Source organism: Onychomys torridus, chromosome 3 (assembly GCF_903995425.1).
Source record: "Onychomys torridus chromosome 3, mOncTor1.1, whole genome shotgun sequence".
NCBI classification, from domain to species: Eukaryota; Metazoa; Chordata; class Mammalia; order Rodentia; family Cricetidae; genus Onychomys; species Onychomys torridus.
The window spans coordinates 64,043,973-64,059,862 of NC_050445.1; the positions used below are offsets into that span (position 1 = coordinate 64,043,973).

General features: G+C 38.4%; 2 protein-coding genes across 2 annotated transcripts; both read right to left on the reverse strand.

Moving 5' to 3' along the window:
* Positions 1-741: 741 nt before the first annotated feature.
* On the reverse strand, positions 742-4,928 carry Gng11 (G protein subunit gamma 11). Its single transcript, XM_036182152.1, has 2 exons — positions 4,463-4,928; positions 742-1,155 (listed from the first exon to the last, which is right to left on the reverse strand). The coding sequence occupies exons 1-2, from the start codon at positions 4,556-4,558 to the stop codon at positions 1,030-1,032; spliced, it is 222 nt and encodes a 73-aa protein (XP_036038045.1). The 5' UTR covers positions 4,559-4,928; the 3' UTR covers positions 742-1,029.
* A 7,240-nt stretch (positions 4,929-12,168) lies between these two features.
* Positions 12,169-15,251, reverse strand: Gngt1 (G protein subunit gamma transducin 1). Its single transcript, XM_036182907.1, has 3 exons — positions 15,189-15,251; positions 15,000-15,102; positions 12,169-12,449 (listed from the first exon to the last, which is right to left on the reverse strand). The coding sequence occupies exons 2-3, from the start codon at positions 15,093-15,095 to the stop codon at positions 12,321-12,323; spliced, it is 225 nt and encodes a 74-aa protein (XP_036038800.1). The 5' UTR covers positions 15,096-15,102; positions 15,189-15,251; the 3' UTR covers positions 12,169-12,320.
* Between the last annotated feature and the right edge of the window lie 639 nt (positions 15,252-15,890).

Here is a 15,890-nt window from a genome sequence, read left to right on the forward strand (position 1 = left end):
GCTGAGCTCACTGTGGGAAGCGGAGCTGTTGGTTGGAAGAAGATGCTTGCATTGCACATCACCGGAACAGGGTTAATATCGTACAGGTTGAGTTTCCAAAAACTGACATGAAAACATCTGATTGATTTTCATAATTGCTCAAAATTCACTGTTGCTTTTGGAGAAAATAAAAAAGAAGCATGCTTAACTGGGCCTGCCATGGGCTTATAGAATGGGTGCAAATTATTCAAACATCTTCCCAGATGCCACAGAACTAGGGTGGAACCATCCCCAGACCTGGAGAGAACAGGATGTAGTGTCAGCAAAAGAGCTAGTCCTGGAAGCCAGGCTTGGCCACCAAAGCTCTACTGGGAGAAGGTTTCTCTTTCTGATTCACAGTCTTGTCCCTTTCCCAAGACTATACTGCTGCAGGGGCACTTTAAACCAAATCTAGATGATCACAAACCTGGGAAGTGCTAATGCAGACTTGGTTTGGCATGATTCTTGACTCACAGCCTGACTCCTGTTAATGTCATTAGGAATTCTACCCGCTCGGTTTCCTAATAGTTGAAGTTAGATCAAACACATTCCAGAAGTCAGAATTTGGCCTTGGAAACACTCGAAGCAGGGAGAGCTGGATTGGCAAACGTGTCAGATCACATTCCCAATCCTACAATACTTCCCCCCAAACACTGAAGAGGTTATAGAAAGGAATTCAAGAGTTAACATATGAAGTGTGCTGGCTTAAATCACCACCACTGATTTTCCCAAGACAAACTTTATTGGAGGCAGCAAGCAGCACACTGAAAGGGGAGAGTCAGCCTTCCTCCCACAAGTGCAGGCAGCTGTTCTGCCCTTGGAAAAGCGGAGTAACTGAGCAAAGATGAGAAGCGGGTATTTTTCATACATAAACTGCATGGAGAGTGCCTACAACCCTTTTTTCTCAGTTACATTTTTTTTTCCTTCTTTAACACACACTTTGGTTTTACTTGGGGGTAAAATAAAAGAGCAACTTGCCCCAACTGAGAACAGAGTTTCCCCCAGAGTTCTTTAGGAAACAACACAGCTGCCCTTTTCCTTAAAGGGATTCTTGTCTTCTGGGATTCCCTTCACCAGAGGATCATCTCCAGAACGTTCTTCGATATAGTTCTTTATTTCTTCAGAACATTTAGACACCTGAAGTATAAAAAAAATGGGGGAGTGATCAAAAGAAATGAATTAGGTCAAGGATATTAAACTTTGCTACAGGCTTTTTGTGAAGTTATTATAATTCAGTAAATAAGCTTTAATTTTTAAAATTAATATTATTTTAAAAATTCCTCCTATACCCTAATATTTTGATTCTTATTCTATTTATATATGTGATACAATCTATGAGAAAAGTACTTTATTGTTCAAGAAACAAATGATTTGGAGTCATTGTATTAATAGTTCATCCATGAAAATTGCTATTCATATTTGTCACATGATATCCTTATGCTCTAAAATACACTTATAACAAATCTATCATCTTGGAATTGTCTAGATAACAGTCAGATGTTAGTCAGCCTCCAGACCTTAAGGGCTGTGTCACAGTTTTCGCGTAAGGGCTTATGCCACAGTCCAGAGCCCCATGTAGTCACAGTGATACTCACACAGTGGTGGGGAAAGCCTAGCTGGAAATGTTTGATCAGTTGACATATCCCACTAGAAGTCTTGTCTCAGAATTCCTCTGACAAGTAAGACAATGATAAAGAAAGGCTTTTCTAGGGGCTTAGCAGGCTTATCCGAGACTCTGGCGTGTAGGGAATCAGCTTAAACTTTTCTCCCACTAGGACAGGATTGAATTGTTTTTTCAAAAATTCTACCAGTAAGAGACAAGTTGCAGGGTTTTTTTGTTTGCTTGTTTGTTTGTTTGTTTTTTAAAGGAAAATAAATGGGAAATAAAATGTCAGGTTGACCGTTATCATAAAGGTCTGTTTTGCAAGTAACAAGTTTGAAGTAAAAAATTAGAGACTGATGAAAAGTGGGTTATCAACAATGGTTTGTGATTTAAATTAGTAGCCTTTGAGTGGGTCTCACTAAACATGTTCACATATAGATCTCCAAACATGCATAATTATTTATAAATAAGTGTAGATACCACAGTGTTAACATATCATGCATAATTGTGAAATACTAGTAATTAAAAAAGAATTAAATTCAAAATAAACAGAAATAGAAATCTCATTATATATTATATCATTATTTCTTCCCATACCTTAAAGCCCTGTTTTCAGAGCAGTATATAGAACCCACTGGTCCAAAATTTAAAACTAGGTCAAGCAGTTACAGGAATTAAAATATGATAATAAATAATATCCTGCTAAGAATCTAAGTGTTTCTGGCACTCATAGTACCTGTGTTTTATTCTCAGAGCTGATAAAGTGAGTGCTAAAAACTTGGACTCTGTGGGTCCAGTGAAACACCTCAATAAGACCCATGTTTCCCACCATTCTTGCATAGGCTTTTTCACTGGGTTCCTGAAAATGTCTGTAACCTCTGAAAGTGGATAATTGCTCCTTCTATAATTGAGAGAATACACCTGATCACTAATTAGTTAGCTGCAGCCAGATGCGACCTGAGAATGTGCTTGAGCAGAGCACATATTCTGGGTGTCAACAAAAAAATGGACAGGATAATGGGATGGGCACTGAGAACACTCTTGAAGCGCTTGCAGCGTGGTTCTCTGTGGTGTTATGGAAGGAGCTAGTTAGCTTCTCTGGGACTGAAGGGTTTTTCTTCTGTCAAGTGAGGGGTTGAGTGGTATCTAAGCACCACAGTGCTCACCCAGCACTAATATAATCCTCTATACTTCATACTAAAATAAAATGTTTGAGAACTGTGAGGCATGAGATGGCCATCTGTATGTCCAGGAAGAATCAACCTAAATCTGACTTCCTAGCAGACAACTAGAGTTTTCTGAGTTGGAAAACCTGTGCCATAGTGTGTGCCCTGGGGTTGAAGTGGCTCCCAGGGAGAAACTGCAAACCCGTGATGCATGATTTTTACATTGACACACCCAGGACGCTGCCTGACGTCTAAGTTGAAATCTAAAGAAGAAACTTATCCTTTCCCCACACCCTGTAACTTCTACACAGGGATGCTAAATATTCAGACATCCCAACTTTGCAAAGGCGAACCATTATTTCAGCATACACAGTGCTGTTTAATATGCAATCCTTAGGCTAACACTTGCCAAAATCAGGGCTTTTTCATCATTCAAAACAGCCCCCTTCAAGAAAACAAGATTATCCTATGGTCCTGTCAAAGGTTATTCCTTTAACCACATGATTTCTTAAAGTCAGAAGAGAGACAGGATATCTCACTGTGAAATCTAGGAATAATGTGAATTTGTTTGAAACAAAGAGCTAAATTGGGAGGGCGCATAAAAAGTGAAACTTAGAAAGTTCCAGCATATTCCAATGATCACTGAGGAGTATTAAAACTCTACTTATGCATGTTTGGAGCCTCTTTATATTATTTAGCATTTCTTCTTTTAATTTTTTCAAATATATAAACTATAAACAGAAGATAAAAATCAAAGAATCTGGGGTGTGACTTAAGGGTGACCACATATATAAAATGCCCTGAGTTTAAACTCCAGCACCCCTAAAGTTTTTAAAACAAAATAAGTTCAAAAGGTTCCTGTGGTGGAGAAAAGAATAATTTTCTTTAAAATGAACAAACTAAATCAAAAGCCTTTTTCTAAACTGAAGGTTGCCTCACGGAGTGAGAAGAGAAGATTAATGTAATGAAGGCTCCTACCACCAGCAAGAAATTGAAGTAAAAATTCCAAGCCTTCCATGGAGTTTCAGTGGAGATTCTGGAATATTTTTTTTCATTTTCTGGCCAGGCTGGCCTGGAACTCTTGACCCTCCTGCCTCCACTTCCTAAGTGCTTGAGAATTACAGGCATGTACCACCACACCCAACTTGTAATTTTTTTTTTTTAATTTGCAACTGTATGTCCTTCAGTATAAATATAATTATGTTTATAAGTAAATACAGAAAACACTGTATTAGTTATTTGCACACTTACAAGACAAGTTGGAAACCGCATAAGATGTTCAAATAAATAACTGAAATTCAGGCAGTTTGCTCTTAAGCCCCAGTGGAGTCAGGGTCTTTGCAAACTCGAAGCTAAAATTGTTGAGGGATTTTAAAATGTGGATTTGGAAGAATTCTTTCATACACATCTTTTCCAGAATAGAAACCAGCAGCCTTTTTTGGAATATGTTTGCGTCCCCTTTGGGACTGTCTTGATGATATTTGACTTTTTGTTCCTTATTAATTCCTGGTTCTCTTCACCTTTTGCGATTTCCCCCACATCATCTAACAGCTCTAAGCTTCTACCGCAGCCCCCCTAAAGAGAAGCTGCCAGAAGAAAACCAAACTGGTTAACCAGGAAATCCTGACCTTGGTGCATTTCTGAGAGAGAATTCTGGAATAGACAGACACCTTACCTGTTGTCTCTGCAACTTCACTTCTTTGCGAAGTTGTTCAACCTCCATCTTCAACTTTTCCTTTTCCGGAAGATCCTCCATGTGAAGCGCAGGCATCTTTGCCCCAGAAATGGGCCCAGGAGTCACTTGTGCAAGGGAGCCACTGGAAGCGCCTAGAACCAGGACGCTTCCCCAAATACCCGCCGGCCCAGGCTACCCGCCCCCTGCGCAGGACGTGACTAGCTCAGAACCGCGGCTCCCAGCTCCCCGGGGGCTCGGCTTCCTGCCCAAGCCTGCTCCCACTGGCCTTTCCCAGAGTCCAAGCAACCTCAAGGCGGCTTCTCCAGGCCACAGCAGCGGTGTCGCCAGGCCGCTTGCTGAGGGTTAAGTATGAGACATCCTCCTGGCTGCTCTGGGCAGGCTGCAGACCCTGCAGGACCAGGTTGCAGCTCTGGGCAGTCCTGGCACAGGACCCTTGCCACGCCCGCGGGAGCTGCTGGGCTAGAGTCAGAAGTTTTACTTTTGTTCCTTTATTTTGTATATGTGCGTCTGTCCAACTTGCATCCGGGTTTTGTTTAAAGCCAGGAAAAGGACACTACTCAGCAGGAAATAACCGTCCTTCACCTCTCCAAGTTTTCAGAATACAGTCTATAACTTTTCCATGTACGTAGTGGGGAAAGTGGATATTTGAAAGAAAGAAAAGCAATGTGGTACTGAGCTAGGTCTCAGAAGTATCCACCAAAATTGTGTTGATACATGCCACGTGGTTTGCTAAAAGCTTCAAAGGCCTTTGACAATTATGCTTGGAGGAAAGAAGTGGTTTGAGATTAGGGCGTTTCCTGTTGTTAAACAACCATCTGCATTTTTAATAATAGTTTTCACTTTTTGTCAGGGGATGTCGTTTTGTAACCCTAGGAGGGTAAAAGGGCACATGAGAAAACTAACAGGAGACTTAAAGCCCCCTCCCGAGTTGCTCCCATCCCCCAGGGATTGGTAGTACATGTCTACATGAAGGGCGAGTTTCTTACTTTATGTTTTTGAATTCCTGGGGACTTCCTTTCCTGGATGCAGACAGAAGAATCACTTAGGAAAACATTTCCCACTTTCTAGAAAGTAATGTTCACGGAGTTGCAGCCTTGGATAGCCCGGAAAGTGTCTATGGGAAATATTAACGCGCAATGTCAACTTTGTTCCCTTGTTCATAGTACTTAAAGAGAAGGAAGCTATAATGTAAATGCAGGAGATCTGCCTTTGCAGTAGAATACACCCCATTTCCCAGAAACAACCTCCTAACCAATAGTTAATTTGGATGAGGAGTGGGAAGCATTAGCTGAATATTTCAGGGTACTTGACCTCAGATACAGAATTGTTTAGTAAGCACAAGCTCTGGCAGTTTCTCACCAGGCTCCGCCCACTGCCCTCACTGAATATATTAAACGAAAAGAACAATGGGCTATTTAATGGGTGCTCTTCCGTAGTCTGGTAGTTCTTCCAACTCTTCCCAAGCCATCACTGAAAACGTTACTTAAATTTTTCTGGGTTTTGTTTTCCAGTTTTAAAAAGTCAGGGAAGGGGGTGTCTAAAAATGATCAATCTTTTTTCACAAAGAAAATATTTAGACACTCCACTTTCTGTATTTGAAATATCAGGATCTCCCAGACTTAGAGTTGGGCCATCTGGTGAAGTTTTGCTATTAGCAAACAGTCAAGAAAAACTTACATTTGTCTGAAGAGCCAAGCTGTAGCATGAATCTCAAAGAGTCTTATTAATAAAATCAAACCTGAGGCCAGTTATTCGGGTGAACACTGGTAGATCAGAGAAGCAGAACAAGCCACAGCTTCCTCACCTTGCCAGTTCCTCAGCTGATCCTATTTCCTCAGACTGGAAGACTCTGTGTCCTCATATCCGAATGGATCTCAGCTGAACTGCTGCTAGAAGCCTAAAAGCTTAACCAGCCAAATGCTTAACCAGCCTAAAAGCTTAACCAGCCAAATGCTTAACCAGCTAAATGCTTCTAGTTTCTGGTCTTCACGTCTTATATACCTTTCTGCTTTCTACCATCACTCCCTGGGATTAAAGGCTCACTTTCTGGGATTAAGGGTGTGAGTCACCATGCTATCCTTGAACAGAAGGATTTCTGCCTCTGGAATGCTAGGATTAAAGGCGTGTGCTACCACTGCCTATCCTCTATGTTTAATATTGTGGCTGTTCTGTCTCTGACCCCAGATAAGTTTATTAGGGTGCACAATATTTTGGGGAACACAATACCACCACACCAAGCTGTTGTTTTAAATTTCCTATTTCTTAACTTTAAAGGGTCGGCTAAAAATAACTTAAGTAAGCTAGTGAAAGTAAAATGAATGTGAACTAAAGTAAATAATCTTACCCCAAAATTAAACAAGTTGGTTAAGAAAATTAAGGTCCATATGTCTGCCTTAAATGATAAAACAGAACTATTTGGACTGATGCATATTTATAAATTAACCTAAAATATGAAATACTAACATTTCATTATCACACAGCATTTTCAAAAATGTTTTGTTGTTACTTGGTTTTGACCAGTAAAATGATGAGGTATCTTCAAAAAATTGGGGCTGGGAAGGAATTCATAGACACCTGACTTTAAGTATTGAATTTGTCTTCCAGAGAAGACTCATGGTAAGGAATTTCTCATGTATCCTTATAGAGATGGTCCATCAGAAATATCCAAGGAAAATTTTATTTGTTTGAGTGTTTTGTTTTCTCTTGCTGTTACTGTTGTTGCTCTTTTGCTGAGGAGGAAATTCAGTTTTTCACACATGCTAAGCAAGAACTCTACCAATCAGCTATACAGTTCCCAGAGTGAATAATCTTTACAAATATATTCTTGTTAAAAAAATAGTTAAGTTTGTGTTGGTTGACTCAAATGTAGTGATAACCTTATATTTACATTCTGTGCATTATTACATGACAAGATTATTTACAGGGTAGTGTGACTATAATATAAAATCATCCCATAAAGAAATTATAGGGGTAGCCAGAAATAAACTGTCATTAAGCATCTCACAGCTTTTTGGGCAAATTTTATATAAATATGTTTATTAAATAAAAGAGGCTAGGGAGATGATGTGGCTGGTAAAAGTGCCTGTGACGCAAACCTGGGGACATAAATTCAAATCACTAACATGTAAGAGACAGACATGGTGGAATACGTTAACAAGCTATGGCTAGAGGTTAGGGGGTGGGTCAGGGCAGAAATACATGGGTTCCTGGAGCTCCTGGTCAGCCAGTCAGTCTGGCCAGATAAGAAGCTCGGGGTTCAGTGGAAGACTCCATCCCCAAAAGCGAGGTGGATGTACATCTGTGCAATGATGGTACCACCTTTATGGGAGTAGCCAACTACACTGTGCTTGTAGTCAAGGCTGATTCCACAGGAAGGAGTTTGTGCCTGGAGTGTATTTAGCTTAACTGGTATAATGTCAAACTGCCTTCTTAAAAAAAAAAAAAAAATTATACTCACAGACAAGTGCTACTCTCAGTCTTGATCAGATAATCCACTTTCCAGGAATAGCAGTGACTAAAGAGACTCTGAGAATAAGTGAAGCATGATTTCTTTACTCCTAAGACAGACATTTATGCTGTCCTGTTAAATGCTCATACAATGTGGTGTGGAAAGAGTGAAAGATAGGGAGATGGCGGCAAACATCATCTTTTAGTTAAGGTTCAATAATTACAACTAAGAGCTTGCAGTAGTTGCTAATTCCTGCACTGAGGCTGCACAATAATGAATCTATCAGCAGGCAGACATGGATAGAGAAGTGGTTCCAGGCCTATAGGTGAACTATTGGCCACTGATAGAGTCTGGGACGAGAGTATTAACTTGTCTACTCACTAGGCTTCATTGCACAGTCATACTTGTGGTCTGACAGATAACTCCAATTAAACTCAGTGGGTCCCAAAAGGAAACAATAAGGCATGGATTTGAAAAGGGATTTGGAAATTGAGTGCTGATATCAGGAGAAGGAAATGAGATAGTATGTGGGGAGAATAATCAGAATATACTCTATACATGTACAAAACTGTCAAAAATATCTTAATTAACAAAACAACAAAATACAATGAAGATTGATAGCAGAAGATACCTAGCATTGACCTCTGGCTCCCACATACATATACAAACACACACAGACTACTTACAAACACACTCACATACACACTAACACACATACAGTCACACACATACTCACACACTGAAAAGCAATCATTTGCCCTTTTAAACTGTAAAAAAAAAAACCATGATCTTGAAATAAAAATTTCTAAATTTTCTATTTTATTCAAAATTAGTTTCCAAATTAATCCAGTTGACACCTAAAATTATATGAGGGGAGTTCTTTATAAAAATGCCAAAAGAAGTTATGCTGCAGTTAAAAAAAAAATACTAACTTGGATTTTTGGGACAGTGTTTTGACCTTATTTTATTTTGTGTATTTTAAAGAAACTTTTTCTTCTCTTTTGTTGGAAAAAATAAACTATGTTATATCCCAAATTCTGCCTTGTGAAATCATTAAAGCAAATAACAGATTTAGTTATTAAAATGATGGCGTCTTTAAGAAGGTATTTTAGCACATGTTTGATTTACTCTTGATTCATTTGCTGTTTGTTGGAGTTTGCTAAAAAACAATCATATGGCAGTTTCTAGGGCTTTAGTTTTATTGCAGGTGAGCCACACACACATGCTTCCTGTTTCAGATAGAGATGCCTTCCAATCACAGAATGACCCAAATCTGATGGTCTTAACACCCCACAGCTGTTTGAAATCCTCTCCATCAGAGAGTTTCCTTCTGCAAAATTGTTCCTGTAAGACTTTAAAATCCCATCACAAATAAGTGAACATTTTTATTGTTAAAGTTAAATAGTTTCCACATATTATGACTTTCTTTAGGAACTGATGCAATTTGTGATCAGAATTTTTAAAAATTTGACTAAAATCAAATCAATCAAAATAACAGAGATTTTTTCCTCCTATTTCTGCTACTCTTCCTCATCTTCACCCCCCTTCCTCTTCCTTTCTCCTTCATCTTCTCTGTCGTTTATAAATCTTGAACTCACCTACATGCTTACACCTCAAAGTATAAATGACTCAAAAGACAGACTCTGTAATTATTCATTCTTACTAACACACCAGCAGGCTTTGTTGAAGAGTCAAAGAATGAGGCATTTTAGGGAGCTTTGTTGATATTCTTTTGCTTTGTTTTTGGCTCCCTCTGTATTGGCCAGTCTTCTTTAACCTTCTCAAGCCTGGCCCTGACATGATAGTTTCTGAAGAAACAGTCAGTTGCAGCTGTGCAGTCTGGGTGAACAGTGACGATGTCATTTCCTTCTTTCTGGATACCATTCTCTGCAGTTCTTCCCTTCGGTTTCTTGCTTATTCAAAATTCATCCAACAATATGTATTTTTAATAAAAAATAAATTAAATGAGTGCCGTAAGGATTCTACCTTGTCTAATGTAAACATCTGGCAAATACTGTGCTTTCCTGTTCTTAATTGGATTAAATATTAATGAAGTCAGTTTAATTCTAGAAACAATTACTATTAGGTTAGCCAGTTTCTCAAAGATGAAGAGGCTTGGGGAAATTATGATACAGCATTGAAATTAAAACTACAGATTTTATAAAGAAAAGTAAAATAATATTAAATGACTTCAGAGGTATACAAAAATATTCTTGAAGGAGTGAAAGAAATTGTCTCAGAAAAGACAGATTTCAAAGGGCTGAAACAGAGTAAAGAGGCATTTCAGGTGTGGGGATCAATGTGATCAAATTTCAATGGGAAGATCAAGGTAATCTGTCAGTTATTCGTTTATCTTTACAGGAACTCTACTGACATTACAATGGTGCATTTTATTAAGCCTTCTATGTGACTATTTCTGAGCTATGAGGTTATAAATACCTAAATAAAGATCACTCTTTGTTCATTTTATACATTTCAAAAAGTTGGAGTTGCTTGTCCAAAATTCTAATACAGTAGAAGAGCAGGGGTGTGATCTTTGAACCACCAGACTTCAAAATCTATATCAAGTTGTAGGATAAAAACTATATGGATCATTTAGAGCATATTGTTGAATGTCCTAACAAAGGCTTTGCATTTAACTAGAAAGAAAAGGAAATATGGAACACTTGGTTAAATAAACACTGACTTGCAGGTGGAAAAGCAGGGACACATTTCAATCAAATAATTGCACACAATAATATGAGGGTAGTGATGGCTGCACTGAGGAGCAGAGACTGAGGAAGATGCTGGGGTTGTGGGATGGGTTTTGTATTTATAAATATGAGAAAAGTAACTGCTCCTCAAGAAAAACTGATAAGACTGCGTAATTTTCCCTGGAGTCTTACAACACAAGGTATCTTAAATGAAAATCTGAAGGAGAGTGACCCGGAGTCCTGACTGAGACATATGCCAGTTTACTCCTCAGAATCTATTACATTGTTCTTGTATGGGAGAAAATGGGTTGGATGAGTAGCAAAGGGTACATGTTGAGTATTTTGTAGGATCTAGTTGAGAGCACTGACCTGACTTCAGACTGCCAGAACAGATAATAGACAGTTTGCATTCTGTCTCCAGAAGGATGGCCATCACTTCGCATTGGAGTATTCAGATGACTGAAGCATTCAGAATTCACTGTCCATGTGAGATGGCAATAAGGAAACAATGATAACAGAATGGTTTGGTTTGGGTAATTATACTTGTCATTTCCTGGAGGAGCAGAGACAAGGTGGCAGTCTTTCCTGGGGTTGGCCCTCACCATGCTGTGGGGATGGAATGGAGTGGCTTGTAACTTACAGCAGTTTGAAAGCTTTTTGTTTTGCTTTGCTTTGCTTTATTTATTTATTTATTTATCTATTTATCTATCTATCTATCTATCTATCTATCTATCTATCTATCTATCTATTTATTTTGTAATTCCTTTTCCAGTTATATTTTCTAGCAAATGGTTACTGGATCTCACCATGTGTCAGATAATATATGCTGAGTGTTTTAATCACATCATTTCAATTCCATGAACACAGGAGTTAGAACATGTATTATCTTTGTCTTCTAAGAGAAGAAAGGGTGCTTTAGAAAAATGGATGAACAACCAAAGCTGGCTACCCAGCAGAGTGGCATAGTGTGCCCTGTCTCCTAAACAACCAAAGCTGGTTACCCAGCAGAGTGACATAGTGTGCCCTGTCTCCTAAACAACCAAAGCTGGTTACCCAGCAGAGTGACATAGTGTGCCCTGTCTCCTAACCCTGTCCTCATAACTTCCTGTTCTGTTGCTGGCTAAATTCACTGTGTTCTATGACCATAGACCGAACTTATCCAGTTGGTAGCTGGCATTCTGGGGAAAAGTCACAGCATTAGTGATAGTTAGAACTGGGTAAGAATGTAAACGGGGTTAACAATACCCCTATTGATTGGGTGAGGGAAAAAGAAACATAAGTAATACAGTTTCAACAATGAAAAATTATGAATTGTTTCTTGCCAAGATAGATCATCTGAGTTTCAAAATAATAGACTTCCTACTCCTGTAAGCAAGTAAAATGTTGAGAATAATATATTTTGAACTATAAATATCCTAGATAGAATATCATTAATATTAAAAGAAAAGTGAAGAAACATAAAACCATGAAGGCAACTCAGAACACACTGCTTTTAAAGAAGAGTTCATCAGCATTTACTGTTAATTATGCGTTAAACCTTATGCTAAATACTTCAAGAGAAACATTATTATACATCTTCATTTTTATTAAAGTTTACAGTTTATAAATTTAAGTAACATGTGCAAGTTTAATTATATAGGAAAACAATTTGCATGATCTTTAAAACTGTAAGTATTCTAAGAAAATCCCTCCCTGCCTATGAAATCACACAGCCTCCTTTGAGCTCCTTGAAGGGATTTTTGTCCTCTGGGATCCCCTTCACTAGAGGATCCTCTCCAGATCTTTCTTCAATATAATCCCTTACTTCTTCACAACATTTGGAAACCTAAGAGGAAGGAGACAGAGATTTGTTTTAAAACAGAATTCTGCAGACTCCAGAACTGTGTTCATTAAAATATGTTTCTGTGTTGCATCTTTTAAAAAATGCTTCCATCTGCTTTCTGCCTGTGCACATGTACTTTCCAGGACAGAAAAAAATTGTTCCCATCCTTCCCTTTTAGATGTCTCCAGAGGATAGAAAGCTGACCCATAAGTTAATGGTTCCTAGTGGACCCTGCTTCTAACTTTGTCAAAGGAGAGAGGACCCAGGATTAGAGTCCACCTGGAAATACAAGTGAGGAATTTCACCAAGTAAACCTTCCTCCTCTCCCTAAAAGTGTAATATAAAGATGGAAAAGAATGAACAGTTGCTAGACTTATGGCATATTCACAGTGTTGGACTCTTAGAAGTGCAGGCCTGCAGCTTTAAATTCAACTACAGTGAGTGTTCATGACAGTGTATGGCATGTGCTCTAAGAAGTCAGTGACTTTGGCTGTTTTGTTCAGTATATCCCGGGCATCTAGACAAGAGCTCGCACTTAGTTGTTGCTCAATAAGTAAATGTGCATTGAACTGAATAGCAGTTTGTTTATAAGATTATTCCTCATTTAGTTATACCTTTATAGTTATGATTTAGAAAACAATCGGTCTTTAGTGCTTTATCTATCTAAGTAACATTGCACATGTACATATGGAGTTCAAATTAGTCATGGCCTTCAGCCTCAATTTGTTTTATTGTCAGTTGGTGCCCTCTATGATAGTAATATAGATCTACTGTATTTTTGACAATGCAGTGACAATTTCACATGTTATGTAAATAATTTAGTAGTTTTTTTCAATAAAATTTTATGTCATAGACATATACACATACATGTGCATTTTTATACGTATATAAATATACAAATTGGCTAGATGTGCTTTCTAAAATCTGTATTTTAAAGCTCTAAGTCTCAATCTGATGATGCAAGGCGATGAAGCCTTTGAAGGCTCCTTTTACCCGGCGGGTTCCTCGGGTTCCTCATGATTAGGATTAACACTGTGATGAAGGAACCACCAGAGCACTCCCCATCCCTTTTCACCATGTGAGGACTCAGTGAGATGAACGACACTACCTGGGAATGAGCACAGTTCCAGGACTGTAGAAAATAACATTAAAATGGTTTGCCATTTGGGTAAAGCCGTGCAATCTGTGCTGTTCTCTTATGACAGCCTGAATAGACTAAAACATCATGTATGTGCACGGGAAGTGTGTGTGTGTGTGTGTGTGTGTGTGTGTGTGTGTGTGTGTGTATGTGTGTGTGTGTGTGTGTGTGTGTATGTGTGTGTGTGTGTATAAATCTACAACAGAAAAAAAAAGAATGGATACTGGAGAAGGTGGGGAAGAAAGGGAAGAAAAAGAAAAAAGACAGAGAAGATAGTGAGCTTTACAGTATAAGATTGTTACTTTAAAAACCGAGAATATTCAGAATAGTGGAGAAAGGTGAGTGGTAGTGTATGTCATGCTTACCCCAAATAAAATCTCCAAGGTAATTAATAAACCCGAAAACAACCAAGTTGCTAATCACAGGATGCTCAGGACCTTGTGAATAAGATAAGGACTTCAGTCTGTCTGCTGTGTGTTCTATTATGCTGATTACAAATCTGACTTTATTCTAAAACAGGTTTTGTTTGTATGAAAAGAGTAATGGGACAGTTGGAGGCTATTATAAAAGAACTAAAATCTTAAATTTATTTGCTTAGGAGTAAGGTTTGATCAATGCATGACAAGAATATAAACTCCTTTCACATATATGCCATATATATGATACAATATGCTGTTATCACTTATGGAGGAGTTTTTGTTCTATTAATTTTTGTAAATTAGGTTACCTAAAACATGTATCTATGCTTCTGGAGATTCAGTCAATGTTTGGTGAAAGCTTTTGCTTCTTTTTTCCTTTCTGTTCCATTTAATGCAGAGACTCTGGGTCACTATTCTCAAGAACTACTGGATGCTTTTAGGAGAAACTAGTGAGTTATTTTGGCTGAAATCATCTTTATTTGCAAAGGAAGAATAGAACATATTTATTTGCTACTGACCAGGATAATGCTGGAGAGGAGAGGATGAGGTCATACCTTAAAATACATTAACAACATCAAAATACTGCATAAAATGAAGAGAAACTCATCAACTCAAAGGAACAGGACCCAAATGCCTCAATGCTTTGCCCCACTTGAATGCTTGGGTAAAATACAGTCTTTGTCTCATTTTCTCCCCTATTTTCTTCTCTTTTGTCTTTCTGTAAAAGTCCAAAACATTTCTTAGCTAAGTGGTCATACAAAAATAGGCAAAGGGCTGCACGTAGACCAGGGAAAACAGTTTTCCAACTCCTTGACTTGCAGGGATAACCCATGAGATAAATTAAATTAATACCTTTCTTCACCTCTGGCTATGTTCATCACAAGCATTGTATTTGTGAGTGCATTGAACTGTTCCAGTATGTGCTAAATGCATTAGGAACATTCAATGCTTTCCCATGTTGTCTCTCCCGGTGAATTAGAGAGAATACCTGCTCACCATCATCCTTTCCAGGGTCACCTCTTTCTTGAGCTGGTCTACTTCCATCTTCAATTTGTCCTTTTCTGTCAGGTCCTCAATGTTGATCACTGGCATCTTCTGTCTGTTATAAAGGTGGGATGTTAGCACACATACCTGAACTAGATTCAACTCACACTCATAGAGCCAACCCCACTGCTCTGCACTTACCAGGGAAGCTGTTATTAGTTTTCTTTTAAATTGCCTGTGATAACCAGCTTCTCACGAACACACTCTCTGAACTCTGCTCATGCTGCATGCTAGGCTTGGGATTTTTCAGCTTCATAATCTTCCCTAATATGATTAAGCTAAGCGTTTGTCTTCTAACACCTGCCAGTAGATTTGAGGGAAGGCATCTGTTTAGTTGGTGTATAATATACAGGAGTTAAAGCCCCTCCTTTCTTGTGACCTCTCGCACAGACTGAATTTTTGTGTTTTCAACTCTCTAGTGTCAAAGGTGTTCACCAAGGAATCAGTGCCATTCGGCTCAGTCAGAGGTCATTCTGAGGACTACACACTAATCCTCAAATTGCTGGAGTATTTAATCTGGTATTAAAAGAGAGCTATTTATAAAGAGTACCATTGTAAATTTATCATAGAGAATGGATGGATTGAAATGTGAACCAATGAAACTCAGATATAGTAAATAAACTTATTCAGAAATAAGCTATTATACAATTTAGAAATGTCATGTTTACAGGTAACATCTGCAGTATGTTGAACAATGGTGGTTGAGCAGTTATAACCTGTTAAAGGGAGCACATTAAGTTTGATCTACCAATGTAATTTGTGTGAAAAGAATAGACTCTTCTAGCAATCTTCCTCCTGTTTTGACTTGTGGATAATGGAGAAGATGGTTTGGTGGTGGTTGAT

Excerpts from the sequence above, each read along its gene's own strand:
- Gngt1 (XM_036182907.1), bottom strand. The coding sequence starts at position 15,095 with ATGCCAGTGATCAACATTGAGGACCTGACAGAAAAGGACAAATTGAAG. Across the intron at positions 12,450-14,999 it reads TGACCCTGGAAAGGATGATG|GTTTCCAAATGTTGTGAAGA; the intron begins GTGAGCAGGTAT and ends CCTTCCTCTTAG.
- Gng11 (XM_036182152.1), bottom strand. The coding sequence starts at position 4,558 with ATGCCTGCGCTTCACATGGAGGATCTTCCGGAAAAGGAAAAGTTGAAG. Across the intron at positions 1,156-4,462 it reads TGAAGTTGCAGAGACAACAG|GTGTCTAAATGTTCTGAAGA; the intron begins GTAAGGTGTCTG and ends TTTATACTTCAG.